This window comes from Apium graveolens, chromosome 9 (genome assembly GCF_009905375.1).
Source record: "Apium graveolens cultivar Ventura chromosome 9, ASM990537v1, whole genome shotgun sequence".
In the NCBI taxonomy this organism is placed as follows: Eukaryota; Viridiplantae; Streptophyta; class Magnoliopsida; order Apiales; family Apiaceae; genus Apium; species Apium graveolens.
Window position 1 is genome coordinate 201,734,962 of NC_133655.1, and position 17,337 is coordinate 201,752,298.

General features: G+C 33.3%; 2 protein-coding genes across 2 annotated transcripts; both read right to left on the minus strand.

Moving 5' to 3' along the window:
* Window positions 1-1,037: 1,037 nt before the first annotated feature.
* Window positions 1,038-2,668, minus strand: LOC141685871 (GDSL esterase/lipase At5g42170-like). The gene is made up of 5 exons (XM_074490949.1): window positions 2,356-2,668; window positions 2,148-2,277; window positions 1,797-2,031; window positions 1,333-1,588; window positions 1,038-1,246 (listed from the first exon to the last, which is right to left on the minus strand). The coding sequence occupies exons 1-5, from the start codon at window positions 2,636-2,638 to the stop codon at window positions 1,065-1,067; spliced, it is 1,086 nt and encodes a 361-aa protein (XP_074347050.1). The 5' UTR covers window positions 2,639-2,668; the 3' UTR covers window positions 1,038-1,064.
* Window positions 2,669-3,417: 749 nt separating this feature from the next.
* LOC141685872 (GDSL esterase/lipase EXL3-like) lies at window positions 3,418-15,207 on the minus strand. The gene is made up of 7 exons (XM_074490950.1): window positions 15,068-15,207; window positions 13,098-13,198; window positions 4,620-4,808; window positions 4,390-4,520; window positions 4,079-4,312; window positions 3,749-4,004; window positions 3,418-3,629 (listed from the first exon to the last, which is right to left on the minus strand). Exons 1-7 carry the CDS (start codon window positions 15,205-15,207, stop codon window positions 3,418-3,420), a joined length of 1,263 nt encoding a protein of 420 aa, XP_074347051.1.
* Window positions 15,208-17,337: the final 2,130 nt, after the last annotated feature.

A 17,337-nucleotide genomic window follows, 5' to 3' on the forward strand; every position in this document is an offset into this window, starting at 1 on the left:
CGAAAAACGCAGTTTCGTGTTGAGTTTTTCTATAACAATTTTTTTTAAATAAAAGAAAAACGCAGTTTCGTTTTGTGTTTTTGTCTATAAACGTGGTTTCAAACTGTGTTTTTGATGAAAATGCAATTTCAGAAATTGTTTCGGTCAAAAACGCAGTCTCATCTTTAGTTTATGGATATAAAAACGGCGTTTCAAACCGAGTTTTTTGTAAAAACGCAGTTTATAACCGAGTTTTTATCGGGCAAAAAAAAAAAACCAAAACGCAGATCCAAAATGAGTTAATATGAAAAACTCATCCTGAGATTGCGTTTTGCCCCCATAAACATGAATCGAAGTTGGGTTTCAATTTTTTTGGAAGAAAAAATTGAAAACAAAACACGAAATCGCGTTTTTTATTAATAACAAAAATTTCACCCGAAACTCCGTTTTGGAGTGATATTTGGGGTCATATTTTAGTAAAGTTACATTGAGGGTCATTTGAATAAAAAAAGTGACATTTGAGGTCTTTTTTCGTCCGGATGGCAAGTTTTCATTATTTAATAAACTTTGTTGGTTTATTAATTGTAAATATAAGTCAACAAGTTTATTAGTATAGTCTTTCAATATAACGTATAGTCCCAATGGCAAGCTTTCGTAATTTAATAAACTTTGTTGTTTTATTAATTGTAAATGTAAATCAACAAGTTTATTAGTTTTTTTAACCAAAATTCTCTTATTAAATATTACACTAATATTTTGGGCGTGAAGCCTATTTTTCATAGTTTAAATTAAAGTAACCTAAATAGCATAACTTACAACAAGTGAATTCTATTAGCTGTCTTGCACCGTTTTCAGCCCAAATTGTGGCAAATGAGGCATTTTGACTAGTGGTTTAACAAGTTTAGATGAATATATCTTTGTCTCCAGTCTGAGTAAATATAAAGAACATCGTTGAAGAACACACATTAAGTCACTAAGATGAATATTATATATCAGTCTTTCGGAGATGCTCGGAATAACTAAGCATCATTCTTAACAAATTTTCTACTACTCTGGGTGACAGTTGGGGATATTGTATAAAGGCATCAAAAGAAATTGTTGAAATGAAGAGGAAGGATTTGATCAACAAGGAGTGTATATCCTTTTTGGGTGGGATGGATGTTGTCCCAAAACAAGTACCTAGAACTATCTAAGCATGTCTCCCCTCCAACTGAAGCTGCTGCTTGTAATCCAATAGAGCAACAGCTTTTGTCAACCACCTCCATTCCTGATCAACAATTACATTTGTATTGTAAGATGCCTCAAAATTCTTCTGACTTTGCTTTGTAAATTGTTAACAGTGAGAGTAAATACCATAGCTATGAGGATGATGGATTATATCAAGCATTGCCTTGTAAATGTCCAAGTAGACCACTTTGGATAAAGGAAGATTGGGTATGGAAGAGTTGAGCATTTTCATGAGCTTGGCATTGTATATTAATGCAGCTTCATTTTGATCCTCTGCACAGCTTTTAGAATTTCTCCCACCCAATTTTCTCATATATGGAACACATCCAAGAGGCGGCATACCAAAAACACCGATTTTCCGCGCTCCAAGTTTGTATATTTGCTATCATTAAAATGCAGATGCTAATCTTGGTAATACACTGGGATATGATACTAGTTTAAGAAAAAAACAGGGTGCTTCTTGTAATTAATTGGGGATGAACCATACTAGCACAAAAAATAAGAGTTATAAGCTTCGGTTGCAAGTGCAACGGATGTTAAAAGGGTGATGTCTATTGACAGTGACATGGGAAGAGTAATTAGGGTTTTACCTGTATAAAAGTAGATGCATAGCCTACTAGAAGATCAGCATAAGAGGGAACATCATACTCTGACTTCCTCACACCACTGAGATAATAGGATGTTGCGAAATCAACTGTGCCGGCTACTACTAAAAACATGCTGTTTCCCAATACATAGCTTGTTCTTTCTTTTCCGGCTATCACTTGTAATTTGCTGATGTACTCTTCAAACATTCTCAGTTGGTATGACATTGGTATCACTTTTTGATAGATTATCATTTTCAGGATTCACATTTAAAATTTATAACCAAGTACAATATAGTAGACTACCTATATAGTAGTGCTTCTAATAAATATACAGAAGAATAGAACATAAATACCAGTAAAGAAGATGTGCAAGGGTCATATCCAGAAGCTCCCGAGTCAAAGCTTACACCAGTGAGAAGATCTGTGTCTGTGTTTTTTGGATTTAGATATGCAGGAACTGTATCTTTGATTCCTAAATCCCCAGCTGCCCACGTAAAAAGAAATCTGAACTGTTAACCGAGGAAAGCCACATAACAATTGATCAAGAGGGTAGGTACCTTACCTATAATATCCAGTGGAGTCTTTCCATTGGTAAACCTTCCTGTCGGCGCAAATCCATCCTGGAAATCCTTGCCATATGGGAGATAGTTGCATTTTGCTGGCGAAATGAGATAGTTATTGTTGCCTTGGTCCATGATGGAGTCCCCGAAGCTGAAAATAGCTGGAATTGTTATATTATCCGGGAGATGAAAGAGGCCTTGGCTGTTTAAAAAGCAAAAATATAAAGAAATAGTACTAATCAAGTTGATTTTCAAAGAGGAGCGATGCTTTATTTTCATCAACATTCTTGTTGCTGCAGATATTTTACCCTAAACTAATCCTACTACACCTAGCCTAGCCCTAGTTTGCAATTACTTTGAATTTTCTGGTTGATGTAATGCTGTTGATTCCAAATATAACATTTCCGCTTGCATGGCCTGCATTTACTATTAACTATAAGTAGTTTCCTCTTGCAAAACTAATGTGTCACCACTGCTCTACTTGACATATTCATTTGGAAGTGAGTTTGACTATGATAGTATGCAGCAGAGGGCAAAGCATCAAGGATTTGAATCCCTGTTTCGAGCTTCAAATTCTTTTAGATTTAATGCTTGTTTCCAAAAACATTGGTACCGTTAGGAATTAAGTGAAAAATGAAATAATATTAATGATGGGTAGATAAGCTACATAATCTGTTCCTTGATTAATCGAATCTGTTTTAACATATGAATGAAACCCCCAAGGTGAGGACAAGATATAAGGCGTCTTTAGTGTTAGTTTCGTATTACTTGTCAAAATGAACTTTATAGTTAATTTGTTTGATTTCGAAATGATTTGGGGGAAGGCGGGATGTTGTTCGGCATGTAAAAAGGAGAGCAGTTGATTAGAAACACTCAGTTGGCACCGCCAATCAGTACAATTAAAATTCTATTACAACTTAAACAATCTACTGTACCTAGACTTGTGCAAACATAAGAAACAAACAACCATAGACATTTAAAAATTTGCCCAGACAGTAGAAAACTCTGAATTTACGAACATGTACCAACTAGGCTGGACGCGAACACTATTACCATAGGATCATTCATTTTCCATATATAGGATCGATTAGTAACTTATGGATGTTTTCTTGTACAACACGATTGACAAGGATTTTATATCCTGCTTCGGTGGGATGAATACTATCCCAAAACAGAAACTTAGCATGTTCTGGACATGTTTTACTAAATTTGTTGCATAGAAACAGTGTCTCGATATCTCCTGTGCCACAGCAACCTTTATCCACGGTATCAAATCCTGATCAAAAAATCATCCAAAACATCAAATTATGGACTACTTGTGATATATATATATATATATAATCCTACTGATAAAAAAAAGATAACCCACTGATGCTGCAACAAAACCATAATTACCATATGCTTGGGGGTTCTGGATTATGTCAAACAGAGGATTGTAGATATCAATGTAGACCACATTAGATCGGGAAAGATTTTTGGCGAGAGAATCAAGTTTTGATGAAAGCTTGGTGTTGTAAAGTTTTGCTGCATCATTGTATTTATCTACACATGTTCTCTGCAATCCTCCAGCTAAAGTCCTTTGGATCGGCAAACATCCAATGGGAGGGGCACCAAAAACTGCCAATCGTCGCGCTCCGAGGTCATACAATTCCTGTCAAGCACCAATATTTTAAGAATTTTTTTTATTTGATTATAAGAAAAAAAAAAAGAATGACCGTATATAACCTTTATGATTTCAGAGCATTTGGACACCAAAAAATCAGCATATGAAGGAACATCATACTGAAATCTTCTAAATCCAAAAGAGAAATAAGTATTGGCAAGATCATTGCTGACAGCTACCAGTAAGAACACACTATTGGCTAGAATGTAGCTTGTTTTCTTTTCCCCAACAATACTTTTGAGCTTTTCAAGGTACTCTTGGAACATTTTTAACTGCTTTTCCAATGGTATAACTTCCTGCAATATTAATTTTCCTAATTAGCTAGCGATTTAGTTGACAGATTGAAATATTAGAGAATCTTATGTAGAATTACCGCTAATGTAGATGTTTGTGTATCATAACCAGTGCCCCCTGAAGCAAAAGTTACACCCGTTGGAAGATCTTTACTTTGTAGATTAGGGTCCAAGTATGCTGGTAAGAGGTCCTTAATTCCTAATTCTTTAACTGAAACAATGAAAAAATTGTTAGGCTTGGAAGATTAACAGAGATTAGTCATGACATTATTTGACACAAACTCTTTGTGCATGCATATAACTAAACTACCTAAAAGGTCAGCAGGTGTTTTAGAATTAGTAAACCTTCCTGTTGCCACCCCACCATCAAAATCTAGGCCATAAGGATGAAAATTGCACTTTCCGAACGTCAATGGAAGATGATTGTTGTTGCCGCTATCAACAATGGAGTCTCCAAACACTAAAAGTGCGGGAACCGTGACATTTGGCGGAAGTACTACTGATTCTCCCACAATCAAAGAAGAAACAAAAATGTAGAAAAATACTAGTTTAGTTGCCACCAAAGCCATAACATTAACCATATAATCAAGTAAATAATACTACTGGTTAAGTAAATAATACTACTAGTTGTAGATGTGTTTGTATAGGATCACAAAGAGTAAAATTGTATTAGGAAATATTACAAGTATAGTAATTGTAATTCATAACCTGATTTTTGTATAACGGTTTTGATCTTCTAAATAATTAACATATCACAACATATCACAGTTTTTAATTGCATGAATAAATAACTAAAAGACTAATATTTTGTTACCAAAACAAAACTTATTCTATTTTTATATTGATATACTATATTTATTTAGGTGGATTTTCTTTTTCATACTCTTTCAACTAGCACATTTTATATTTATGGTTGAGATATCAGCTATAACTGAGAGATGAGATAATTGACAAAATTGAACATAAGTTTCAGTAACATTTTCAACAATTTTTTTATGTATATTTGGATTTCAAATGAAAATCACTTTTATTTTATGTAATTGTAAAAGATTTTTATTAAACCTCGCAACAATAAAATAAAGAACATTTTCAAGTTCTAAGTATCATTCACATTTTAAAATAAAAAAATTAAGGATCCACTTTCTTATTTTTCTCTCTATCTTAACACAAGTAAGCACATGTATCTGATAGTGGTAAATAAGTGAATGCTAGAGTTCCTTAATTATGAGTTATCAACATATCATTGGATATTCCTTCATAAAAAAAATGGACCCTTAATGTGTTAATATGAATGTCAGGAATAATTTTGGAAAAGGTTTTTTTAAAATATTTTGGATAAATAAGGGCACAACTCAATTAAAACAGAAATTCAGCTGACAGCAGCTTGGATACATACAGGTAAATTCATCAACTTCCTTTCTCCTCTTACTACCTTGTTATTATTCACTTGTGAAATGTGATTAATGTCTCAGTTTACACACACTACATTTTTAGTAATTATTTTTGTAACTAGCTTAGCTTTGCATTTGCTCACTCTTTACTGCTACTAAACCCTAGCTACATTACATTTTTACAAGATATGGCACTTCCTAGCGAAATGTTGGATGAGATACTTTGTCGTGTTCCAGTCAAGCATCTTCTTCGTTTTAGATCCGTGTCGAAAGGATGGTGCTCTCTCATCGATACTACTCCTTTCATTAAAAAACATCTTAAAAATGCTGGTCTCATTTTTAACCAAGATGGAAAGTTTTACTTAGCCGAGGATTTTAGGTCTGATTCTGATTTCGACGAGGTTGTTGCTGTTGAGATGTTTGATCCACTCAAGACTTGTATCTCCGGTGCTCATTTGTTGTTGCTGCTAATTTGCGTTTCTAATAATAAGATGAATGACTTTTACATATTTAACCCATCTACCAGAAAGTCGAGAAAAGTACCTAGTGCTCCTACTGAGTTTCCGCGTTCTTTTCATATGACTGGGACTTCTCTTTCCGGGTTTGGATATGACCATTTAAATGATGATTACAAGGTTGTTGCTGAGTGTCATCTTCAGTTCCGTGGCAAAATGGCCATTGTCTATAGCCTTAAAACTAGTTCTTGGAAACAGATTCGGGATGTTCCTGATAACAACACTCGTTTCTTTGGACATTGGGGAATGTTTGCAAATGGAGCATTGCATTGGTTGGCAATCGATAATCATACATGGATCTGATATCCTTGTTGGTTTTGATCTTGGACTTGAACAGTTTAAAGTGGTTCATTGTCCTGTTAAAGATGGGCCTTTTGTCAATTTTAATACCAGGATTGTGGTTTCTGATGGAGGAACCGTTGGTATTCTTGATATGTACCCTAAGGGTCGTACTGATGTGTGGGTGATGAGGACTGATTCTGCAGCTGAAAATTCTTGGTCTAAAGCACTCACCGCAGAGGAGAAACGCGGTACACTTGGATATGAAAGCTTTGTTAGACCTGTTTATTATACCAGGAGTGGCCAGAGTGTAGTCTTAGAGGTGGATGGCTCAAAACTTTTGTGGTATGACCTTGAGAAGAAAAACGGCTAAGAATGTCAGGATTTGGGGAATTCCAAATGAGTTTGATTCACATGTGTACACTCAGAGTCTCGTTCAGCTCAAGGAGGACAATCAGCCGCAGAAGCCATCAGAAAACATGCAACAGACAAACATCAAAAAAGAAGGTATATAATATTCAGTTGTTTGTATGGTCTGTAGTTGTAATTTTTAGTTCTGCACAGGTTTAGTTGTTCACTATTATGGTTTTTTCCGCAGCTCATTTTAGGTTCCATTTTCCCTAATTTTGTATATATGTGATTTGCTTTCTTACTTTTTCATGTAAACAGAGGCTTGTGTAGTTTATCATCTTTTCTAGGCTATATGACCTCTGTGTCCTGTCATGGAGCTTGAAACAAAATATTTCAAGGTTCACTAACTTTGTGTTACCTCAAAACTGTACACTTAAATGGAATAATCATTTACATTGTATGGTGAATTATCAAGTGATATGACTGCCTCTTCTGTATTGGTACAAAGTTCACATGTTTGTATGCTGCATTTTACTTTGAGCATTAAGGTCTCTAAAGAGTTAAGGAAGTAATAAATGTCTTTTGTGTTGCTTACCTTTATCTGAAATTTTGAATCACGATCCGCTTACTGTTGAATTTTGTGTAATACTTAAATATCATATTTCTTTGGTCCACAAGTGGATTCAGCTCTAACTTACAAGTCAGAATTAGATAATAATGTTGTGAGAACTTTCAGAACTCCAACCACAGTTTAAGTTGTTTCCTACATCCAAATTTTGGATGTAATAATGTCTCAGTAAGAAGAGAAGCTACCGTAAAATGTTTTATTAATTTGGTATTTAGAGTCTCTTGTCGAACCAATATCTTATAATATTGGTGTGTACAATGTATCTTCTATCATCATAAATTGAGTAATCAGTGTTCATAAACTATTAACCACGATGTATGCTCTTTTCTTATTGTCGTTTTGCTTCCTGATTTGAGATATTAGTTGCTTGACTGTGTATGATGAGTATAATTCATTCTAGAATAAATTTCTTTTTGTTAGATTAAACAAGTTTTGACCTTATCTTTTGCAGGGATGATTTCCTTTTCAGGGGATTCAAACTAAAGTTGTAAAATTTGGGAGGATCAAAATATGGATGAGGATAACAAGGTATCACGCCTGTATGTTGTGAACCAGTAAAAGTTTATCATTATTGGAGAAAACACAAGTAGCTCAATAGCATTCACCTGCAGAGAAATATGATGTTTGATGTAATTAATTTGTATGGGAACAGTAAGAACTTGTTTGAGTTTGTATTATTTTTATCAATTAGAGATAATATCATATATTTGAACTTGTTTTTTTAAAAGATGGATTTTGTGTTGCAGGAATGCACTGGATGAGAGACAAGTAGAGTTGTAGATCGTGTTTGGAACAGAAGGGAGTACACCTAAGAGATGAATAAATCGATTTTATAGTCATTGTTCATTTCCCCTCCACTTCTGTTGGAATCCATTCTTGCTCTGCCCACCTTTAAAGTACAACCTCTCATAATACCCATGTTTGTGTATAATTTCTCAAAATACCCATGTTTCTTAATCTCTCTCCGCCAACTCATCAGGCCATATTACTTTTTAGCTTTGTCATCTTTATTTTATGTTAAATAGTACTCCAAGCATGTGAGCATGTCAAAACAACTGTATATAACTTTTATATTTAATATATTCCTTATATTAGTATCATCATATTTTATAATATATATTGTATATTAAATGTAATATTTAATTATTTAAAATTTAAACTAAATATGTCACTAAATGTATTTAAATTAAAACATAATATAAATTAACTTAAATATTAAAATGAAAATACTTCACATAAACTTAAAAGAAAATATATTACACAAACACTCAATTATTAAATACTAATGATCATATTGAGGACATCGTGAATTACGTCTTGTATGTCCTTCTTGTCCGCATCGTCCACAAACTATCACTTTTCGAGGATTGTCCATTTCAGTTCGAATACGCGAGCTTTGACCCCTTTGACCACGCTTTTTTTTTACCCTCCTCATACCTTCATCAGCAATGAGAAACCCATACATCTCCCAATTATTTGCTAGTGGAAATGTCCAATATGCTTGATTAGGGATTGGGTTAAACTCGTATTTCCACATATCACATAGTGTTGATAAATTGTGATAAGGTTCAATATAGTGCTGCCAATTTAGGTTGCATGCCAAACATCCTGCCACAATATGTGAACATGGAAAATGATATCTGCTACATTTTCCACAAGAACAAAAGCCCCTAGATACATCCACATTATGCCTGTTACCACCTTTCCAAGATCCATTTTTAGTTCTATATTGAGCAGTAATAACTTCAAAGACTCCTCTTTGTTGATTGTAAGAAATCACCCTATGTGCCGATGCTTTTTGCTCAATAATTTCAAATAATTCCCTTGATTTTTTGCAATAAGTTTGACCATTTTGAAGGTCCTCTAAAGTCTGAGTTCGTCGTTGTGCAACTAATTTCACAGATCGATAATATATATACTCTACCATTGCTGTGACCGGTAGAAATCGAGCAGAACGTAAGAGCCCGTTGAAACTTTCAATCATGTTTGTTGTTGCTTGGCCATAACGACAACCTCCATCATGAGACATAGTCCACATCTCTAATGGAATCTTACGCAACCATCTTTCTGCATCAGGATTAAGCTCCTTGATTTGTTCCATTGCTGCCTCAAATTTTCGTAATTGAGAAGTATTTCCAGCTACCCAACATAACATCTTCAAATGTGCACCTGGAAAAGCTGAACAAAAATTGCTACGTACATGCAACAAACAAAATCGATGTATACCCCACTCACCAGTAAAGCCACTTTCTTCCCTTTTCATGGCTTCAATAATTCCAGCATGTCTGTCGGAAATAATACATACACCCCTTCTATTTTGACAGACGTATCTTCGAAGGTGATACAAAAACCAAGACCAATCAACAGTTGTTTCTTCATGAACTAATCCGTAGGCAATGGGATATTGTTGATTATTTGAATCAGATCCCATTGCAACCAATAACTTCCCATTATATTTTCCTTTCAAAAAGGTACCATCAATACTGATAACAGGCCGAGCATGTTGCCATCCGTCAATCATTGGCTTGAATGCCCACCAAACACGTTTACAAACAGATGTCTTGGGTTCATCATTGTTAATATCAGCATCAATGAATGCAATTGTACCTGGATTAAAATGCATCAAAGCACTAAGAAATGTTGGAAGTTTAGAATAAGAAGTCATCCAATCACCATAAATATCTGATATTGCCTTTTGCTTTCCCATCCACGCCTTTTTATAACTAACATGATAGTTATACATTGCTGTAATTTGACTCTGAATGATATTCACCTTTAGATATGGACTTTCTGTAATCTAATTAACAAAAAGATGAAAAAATAATCAATAACATAATATAAAGTGAACACAAATAAAAATATAATGAACTTATAATTATACTTACTTGTTGTTTTATTACATTTGCAATCATCCTAGATGAAAGTTGTTGGTGATCTCTTTGAAGTGTTCTAAAAAAGCAATTATGTTTAGTAGGCAATTTTGTGGTCACGAATAAACCAGATCGCTTTGATTTCATGACTCGAATCCTCCACGGACAATCTTCCACAACACATTTGGCTTCATATCGCGTTGTATCACTTTTAGTAACATGGTAATTTCTAGAACTTTTTATGTGATTTTCTTTTATAGCACTTACAGCAGCTTGCTTATCTGTAAAACATTGACCTTCAAATAATTCATCATCAAGTGAGTTAACATTTGAACAATTACCTAAATTATCATTGATCTCTTCAGTTCTGAACCAAGGAGCAGTTGGAATATGTTCATCATCATTGTCGGTGCTATGATCTGAGTCATCTTGTTCGTCATTGTCTGTTTCACCGCCTTCAGATTCATTCACTTCCGGCTCATAATGATAATTTTGATCATCATCAGCACCACTTAAATTATATATTGCATTTGATCTTGCAATTTCGTTAAGAAGAGTAGTATGATCCATCTGTTATAAAGAAAACAAGTATTAGTAATAAATGATAAGAAACATGAAACTCATAACTACAAAAACTTAAAAATGTACCTGATGAGCATACTTTGATTTGCAGTTTCAAGAAGTTATTTATAGAGAAATTTAACTGAAAAGTTTGATTTAACAAATCACTGAAAAAGTTTGATTTAACAAATCACTGAAAAGTTGGATTTGACAAGTCACTGCAAATTGTTTTAATAATAAATATATATAATTTATTAAATATATATTAAAATAAGTTCTAAAGTAATTTTAATATATATTAATGATTTATTATTTATTTTTATGTTTTTAATTTAAATACGTGACATATTTAGTTTAAATTTTAAATAATTAAATATTATATTTAATATACAATATATATTATAAAATATGATGATACTAATATAACGAATATATTAAATGTAAAAGTTATATCCGTTGTTTTGACATGCTCACATGCTTGGGTACTGTTTTAAGATGACAAAGCTAAAAAGTAATATGGCCTGATGAGTTGGCGGAGAGAGATTAAGAAACATGGGTATTTTGAGAAATTATACACAGACATGGGCATTATGAGAAGTTGTACTCTAAAGGTGGGCAGAGCAAGAATGGATTCCTTCTGTTGCTTAAATGAAACAAGTACACTGTTAGTCTGTTCAATAATTTGGTTGCAACAGGTGCTATGCCTATGATTATGATGTAATCAGTTACTTAAATGATTACCGTGTTTATTATATGTGTTGAATTTGAATACATAGTCTTTACTTATCGACTAGGGCTATTTGTATGGCTGAGAAAAAACCGAATATATCCGAAATCGAAATCGAAACCGCTAAAATCCGATGAATACCGAACCGTCTAAAAATATCCGAATCCGAAACCGAAATATTAAAAACCGAAATCGATTGTTCGGTTCCGGTTATAGTCAAAACCGAACCGGAAAAAACCGAACCGATCCGATTATTAAAATAAATAAATAAATAATAATTTTATTTAATTTATATCAATTTTTAAAATAAAAATAGACAAATATATTTTTGCAGGAACTGAAATAAGCACCTTAACAGTTCTTTCAAAACCCTGCTATAAAAATTTCAAACTAGTTGCACACTTCACCTGTGTCTGGGATATCATTTTAATAGAACATAAAGCAGGCATTCTTACTAACACTGCCACAAGCCATAGTAATCTACTTATAAATTTACAAATGCAAGGCAGGGTTCAGATTATTTAACAAGAAGATCCAGTCTTGCTTATATTTATGGTCAAAACTTTAATTTAAATGACGTAAACTTTGTAACGCCCCCAAATCCGGGGTCAGAGGATTTGGTCGTCACTATAAAACCTCAATCCAAATGAACCTGTTTAATCAATAAACAAATGCCAGCGGAAGATATTTAGCATAAATGACCCCAAACAAATCCAAGATCTTTAAGGTTACAGTGCTAGAAACAAGAAATCCAAATTCCATCAATAAATTTTTCACTTTCTTTTAAAACCCTTTTCAATAAATTCTAACTCAAAACTAAACTCACTAGTATAACTTCGAAATGAAGTATACTAGGCCCAAATAAAATACAAAACTATAATATAATATAATATAAACAACTTTACACAATAAAACTTACACTAGTCCGCAACTCTGGACCAACCACCTTCCAAAAGCTTCTTCTTTGCTTCCTCGAATTACGCAGCTAAACAGTGCAAGCTAATCCTCACTGGAGGTTAAATTTGAAAACAGGCAAGTATGAGCGAAAGAAATGCTCAACAAGATCATTATGACATATATATAGGGTCATTTTGATATAAAACCGACATCTGCATTAGAGCAGAACATTTAAAATCATAATTGCTGAATCATAAAACTTTAGTTGAGGAATCCCAGAATTGATTCCTTAATTGTATTCAAAACCAATTGATATTTTTGAGCGAAATGCTTCAGCAATACTTTGAATCTTGACGAGAATAAAACTCGTAAAACAGCGTTTACGGAAATATCGTAAACCACAATAACATGAAACAATGATTATGGATTGAATCATAAACTTTATTCAAAACCGAACTCTTCAAACTAATACTTATTTTGCTGTCATATCAAATTAGATATCACTACGAACTTTGATGCTCACAACATCCCATACTTAAGTCAACACCAATCATCTGTACTAATACCACCTTTGATATTTAACAACAAACTAAGTATTCTCAAAATAAGAAACTGAATCAAAACCACATTTAATCTTTTATCCGAAAATAAAATACTTAGTAAATCATTCCTTGTAAGATGCCAAAAGCAATATAATAATTTAGATTGGAATCCTCAAACGACGGTGTGTTGCCGCCGGTGATCAGCCACAGAGCAACACCGGTATGCCGAAGCATATCCAACTAAACAAAGGGGTACCCAAGGCACATATCGGCCTAATAGTATTATATCCTGTATAATACCTAAATCTCCGCTGGACCGCCGCCACAGCCTCAACCATCCAATCTTAAAAACATTTTATTGAAAGGGGTCATAATACTCGACACCCTTATAAAACTTTTATTCGCCCATTCACTTGGGCAGAAAACCTAAACAACGTCATCTTTCTCAAAATCCACAACATTTATAAATCAGATAATTGGATAAGTAAAATCACTTAGCTATTCCGAACATAGAATAGCGGAAGAATACTAGCATAAACAGAATTATTTAATTCAGCGATATGTAAAACATTTATCGATTCTAAACTGAGAATAGGGAAAGCAATACTTGCATGATACGATTCAAAATAAATATCACTTGAACAATAAGTGATGATAGGGATACTTGCATAATATGATTCGAAATAAACGTCACTTGAACAATAAGTGAAGTCAGGGTACTTGCCTTAGGGTTTTTAGCAGTTAGCACACTCGCAAACACGTATCTATTCTGACATTCTGTCTCAAGACATCACCGTCCTTCTTTTCAACACTTGACTGATATGCTACTCCTGCGATTGCTAGAAGCCAGATACCCAATACCATTCCATCTCATTCTTTATCCAACGTCTTGTCCCGATCAACTCGAGAGATCCACATCTATAATTAAAAGATATAGCTTTAATTATCTAAACGATAATCACTCGACGTATTACGCGTCAAAAGCCTATCGTCTACCCATACGATAGCCAACACATAAATATAATAGACAAACACATGACCCTTGATCCACATACACACATAATTCATATAGCACATAAGCTCATAACTCATGTATCACATAATTCATATCACATATGACTCAGTTCGTCAGAAGGGTCGACTCGGTACGTTTAAAACTAAAATCGGGTCAAAATATGATTTATCGATCAAAAATCGACTCAGAATGATTCGTAAAACAAGCGACCTTTCGAAACAAAAGAATTTGGGTCTCGAAAGTATTTTTATTAAAATCGGAATATTTTTATGAGTCTAGAGGCGTTCGTTTTGTATTAAACGGACGAACGGTTGATTTATTAGGAATTTTTGAACATTTTCGAAACTAAAAACGGTCTCCGAATCATTTAATAATCAAATAATAGGGCTCGAACACCCGAAAATAATTTTATAAGAATTATCGAGCTTGGAAAATAATTTAAAATAATATTTTAAAACTCGAAACTATTTTTCAGAAATTTTTTAAATTAAATCTAATTAAATAATCAATTAAAATTAATTAATAACTAATTAAATTAATTAATCAATTAATATTTAAATTAGTTGACTAATTAAATAATTAATTATCAACTAAAATTAATTAACTAAATAATTTGGATTTATTTTTGAATTAAAATAAATTTTCAGAATTAAAATAATGAATTTTTGGAATTAAAAAATAATTAAAAAGAATTTCTGAAATTAATATGAAAAGAAAATACCACTTTTGAAAATAATAAAACTGGAATATGGTTTTTTAAGCATTTTAAAACATCAATCTGATTTTTAAGAATTTGTAAAACCCAGGGGCTGTTTTGTGAAAATAAGGAAAGAACGATGGCTAAATTGTAATTTCGCCATCGACTTCCTCATCTTCCTTCTCCGGTGGCCGGCCGCCATTAACGGCGGCCACCAAGCTTTCCGACGAACTCAGAAATCGCCCAGAACTGGACCAAAATCACGCCGTTTTATCGTTGCAATACCAGGAAACAGAATATGGAATCGAAATTATCAACACATCAACGAAACGACCGGAATCGTCGCCTGAAAATTCCGCCGCCGTTTCGACCTGTTTTCCGATCGCCACCTTCCCGACATCGTCTGTTAAAACCAGTGGTACCATTCGATTCGTCTTTTGACGATCTATACTTCTGTGCAATCAATTTTAAGCAATAACCCTTAACCCAGAAAAACCCAATTTTCAATTTAGAACATTCATATCAAAAACCCTAATTTTATTTTCGAGAATCAAACCCCCTTTTCTATATGTTATTGAACTCAGTTTTTGACGTATAATATACCAAATTGACCAGAAAAACATGCTCTACAACATGGAAGCATCAAATCACATCAACAACATCAAGAACAAATTTTCATAATTTAATTACTAAATAATTCGAATATAAATAAATAAATAAGAAAATTACCATGATTTCTGGGCAGAAACTGATGATTGATTCAGAAAGAAGATTTCGAGAGTTTCGTTTTGATATGCTGCACGCCCGAATCGGAGTTTGATAACGCCTTCGTTCTTGTGTTTGATTCTCGGGAACGTATCGGTTTTCTAGGGTTTTCTCTGTATTTACGGTGTTTTAACTGGTTGCAAATGAATAAACGGAATAAACGAAATAAGAAATAGACTATTTATATTTATGGAATATTGGATCGTTCTGGATCGTTTTGGATCGTTAAATTAGTTGCTTAGCCGCTAAGTAACTATAAAAACGATACAATTCAATACCAGAATTGGATAATTATCAAAACCGAGCTTTTTATAAAACACTATATACGAAAATAACGTAAAAATATCCCGTCTCTCGAGAATACGGGTTTTATTGATTACCGAAATAACTATCGTATCAAAAATATTGCGCCGGGCCGCGCACGGGTTAAACCGTAATCCGGATCGAAAAAGTCAAAACACGGAAAATATCCGGAATTACCAGATTAGGTTAGGAAGGAGTTTTCGGAAGAGTTTCGGGTTGTAAAAATGCAAAAACGGTTGAGGTTGGACGATTCCCAGCTTTATAAAATAGTTTTGTAATTATTCAGAAAATAATTAATAATTCATAAATCATTATAAAATCATCTAACAGTCCAAAAATTACCAGAAAAATATCACAATTACCTATATTTTATTTTGAGCACATAAAAATTAAAATCCTCAAATAATATCGCATATAAATACCCAAACATCAATTCCACTTATCAAATAATTCACAAAAAATTCACATAAAAATCACATAAATAATTCCAAATAATTATAATAATAATATCTGAAAATTTGGGATATTATAATCTACCCACCTTATAGGGATTCCGTCCTCGGAATCAGCAGAAGAAAGCACTAAGGGTTTTCTAACCAACTTCTCAATCTTGTATATGCAACTTTTCCCAAAATTTCCGATAACACTGCAATTCCTTATACCAAACAGTTACCACGAGAGCTTTACTCTGCAACATTGTTCCATCCATAGTTTTTGACCAATTCTTCAATAGAATTACTTTTTACTGATTGCGAGAAAGAAGAATAGAGAAGATAGAGAGAAAGAAAAGAAAGAGATATAGTTAAATAGAGAGAGAAATAAAGAAACACACTGACTTCGGTATACGCCACTGATATTCTAATCGCATTGCAGTCCACTGTCGTCCTTCGTAATTCCATCACATCGCCTTACTTTGACTTGACCAAGATAACTCAGCTTAGCTTGATTGACATACCTTTGAATATTTGAGATGATAAAATCATAGAATTTCAAAGAGAAAAGAATTTCATATCATAATAGGATAGAATCTGAATTTGAGAAAAAGTATTGTTGAAATGAAAGAATAACTGAGAGATCAATATGATCAAATGAACTTGGTATTGTGTGTCCAAATTAAGACACTACTAAAGGTTGTTAACCTTCATGTATTCACAATACACACAAGTGATGACGTCCCATCCAACTCCTATCACACAGACAGGTATACCTTGTGTCCCCTATAGTTAGGGTTGTTCATCTCAGTCAGAATAAAAGAAAATCAAGAGAATCCAAAATCAATGAATAAAACTGAAAAGATTTCAAAGATGATATTTCTGAAGGAAATGAAGTCCAGAGAACAAAATTCTGGCACAAAATGAATAAACGGGTGTTAGGGAATATATCCTCTAACAATTATTTCTTTTTGAAAGATGACAAAAGAAATTATAAAAATAGAAGGTATTGCCAAAGTCTTAATATTTATCTTCAATTTGAACTCTTCAGTTGAC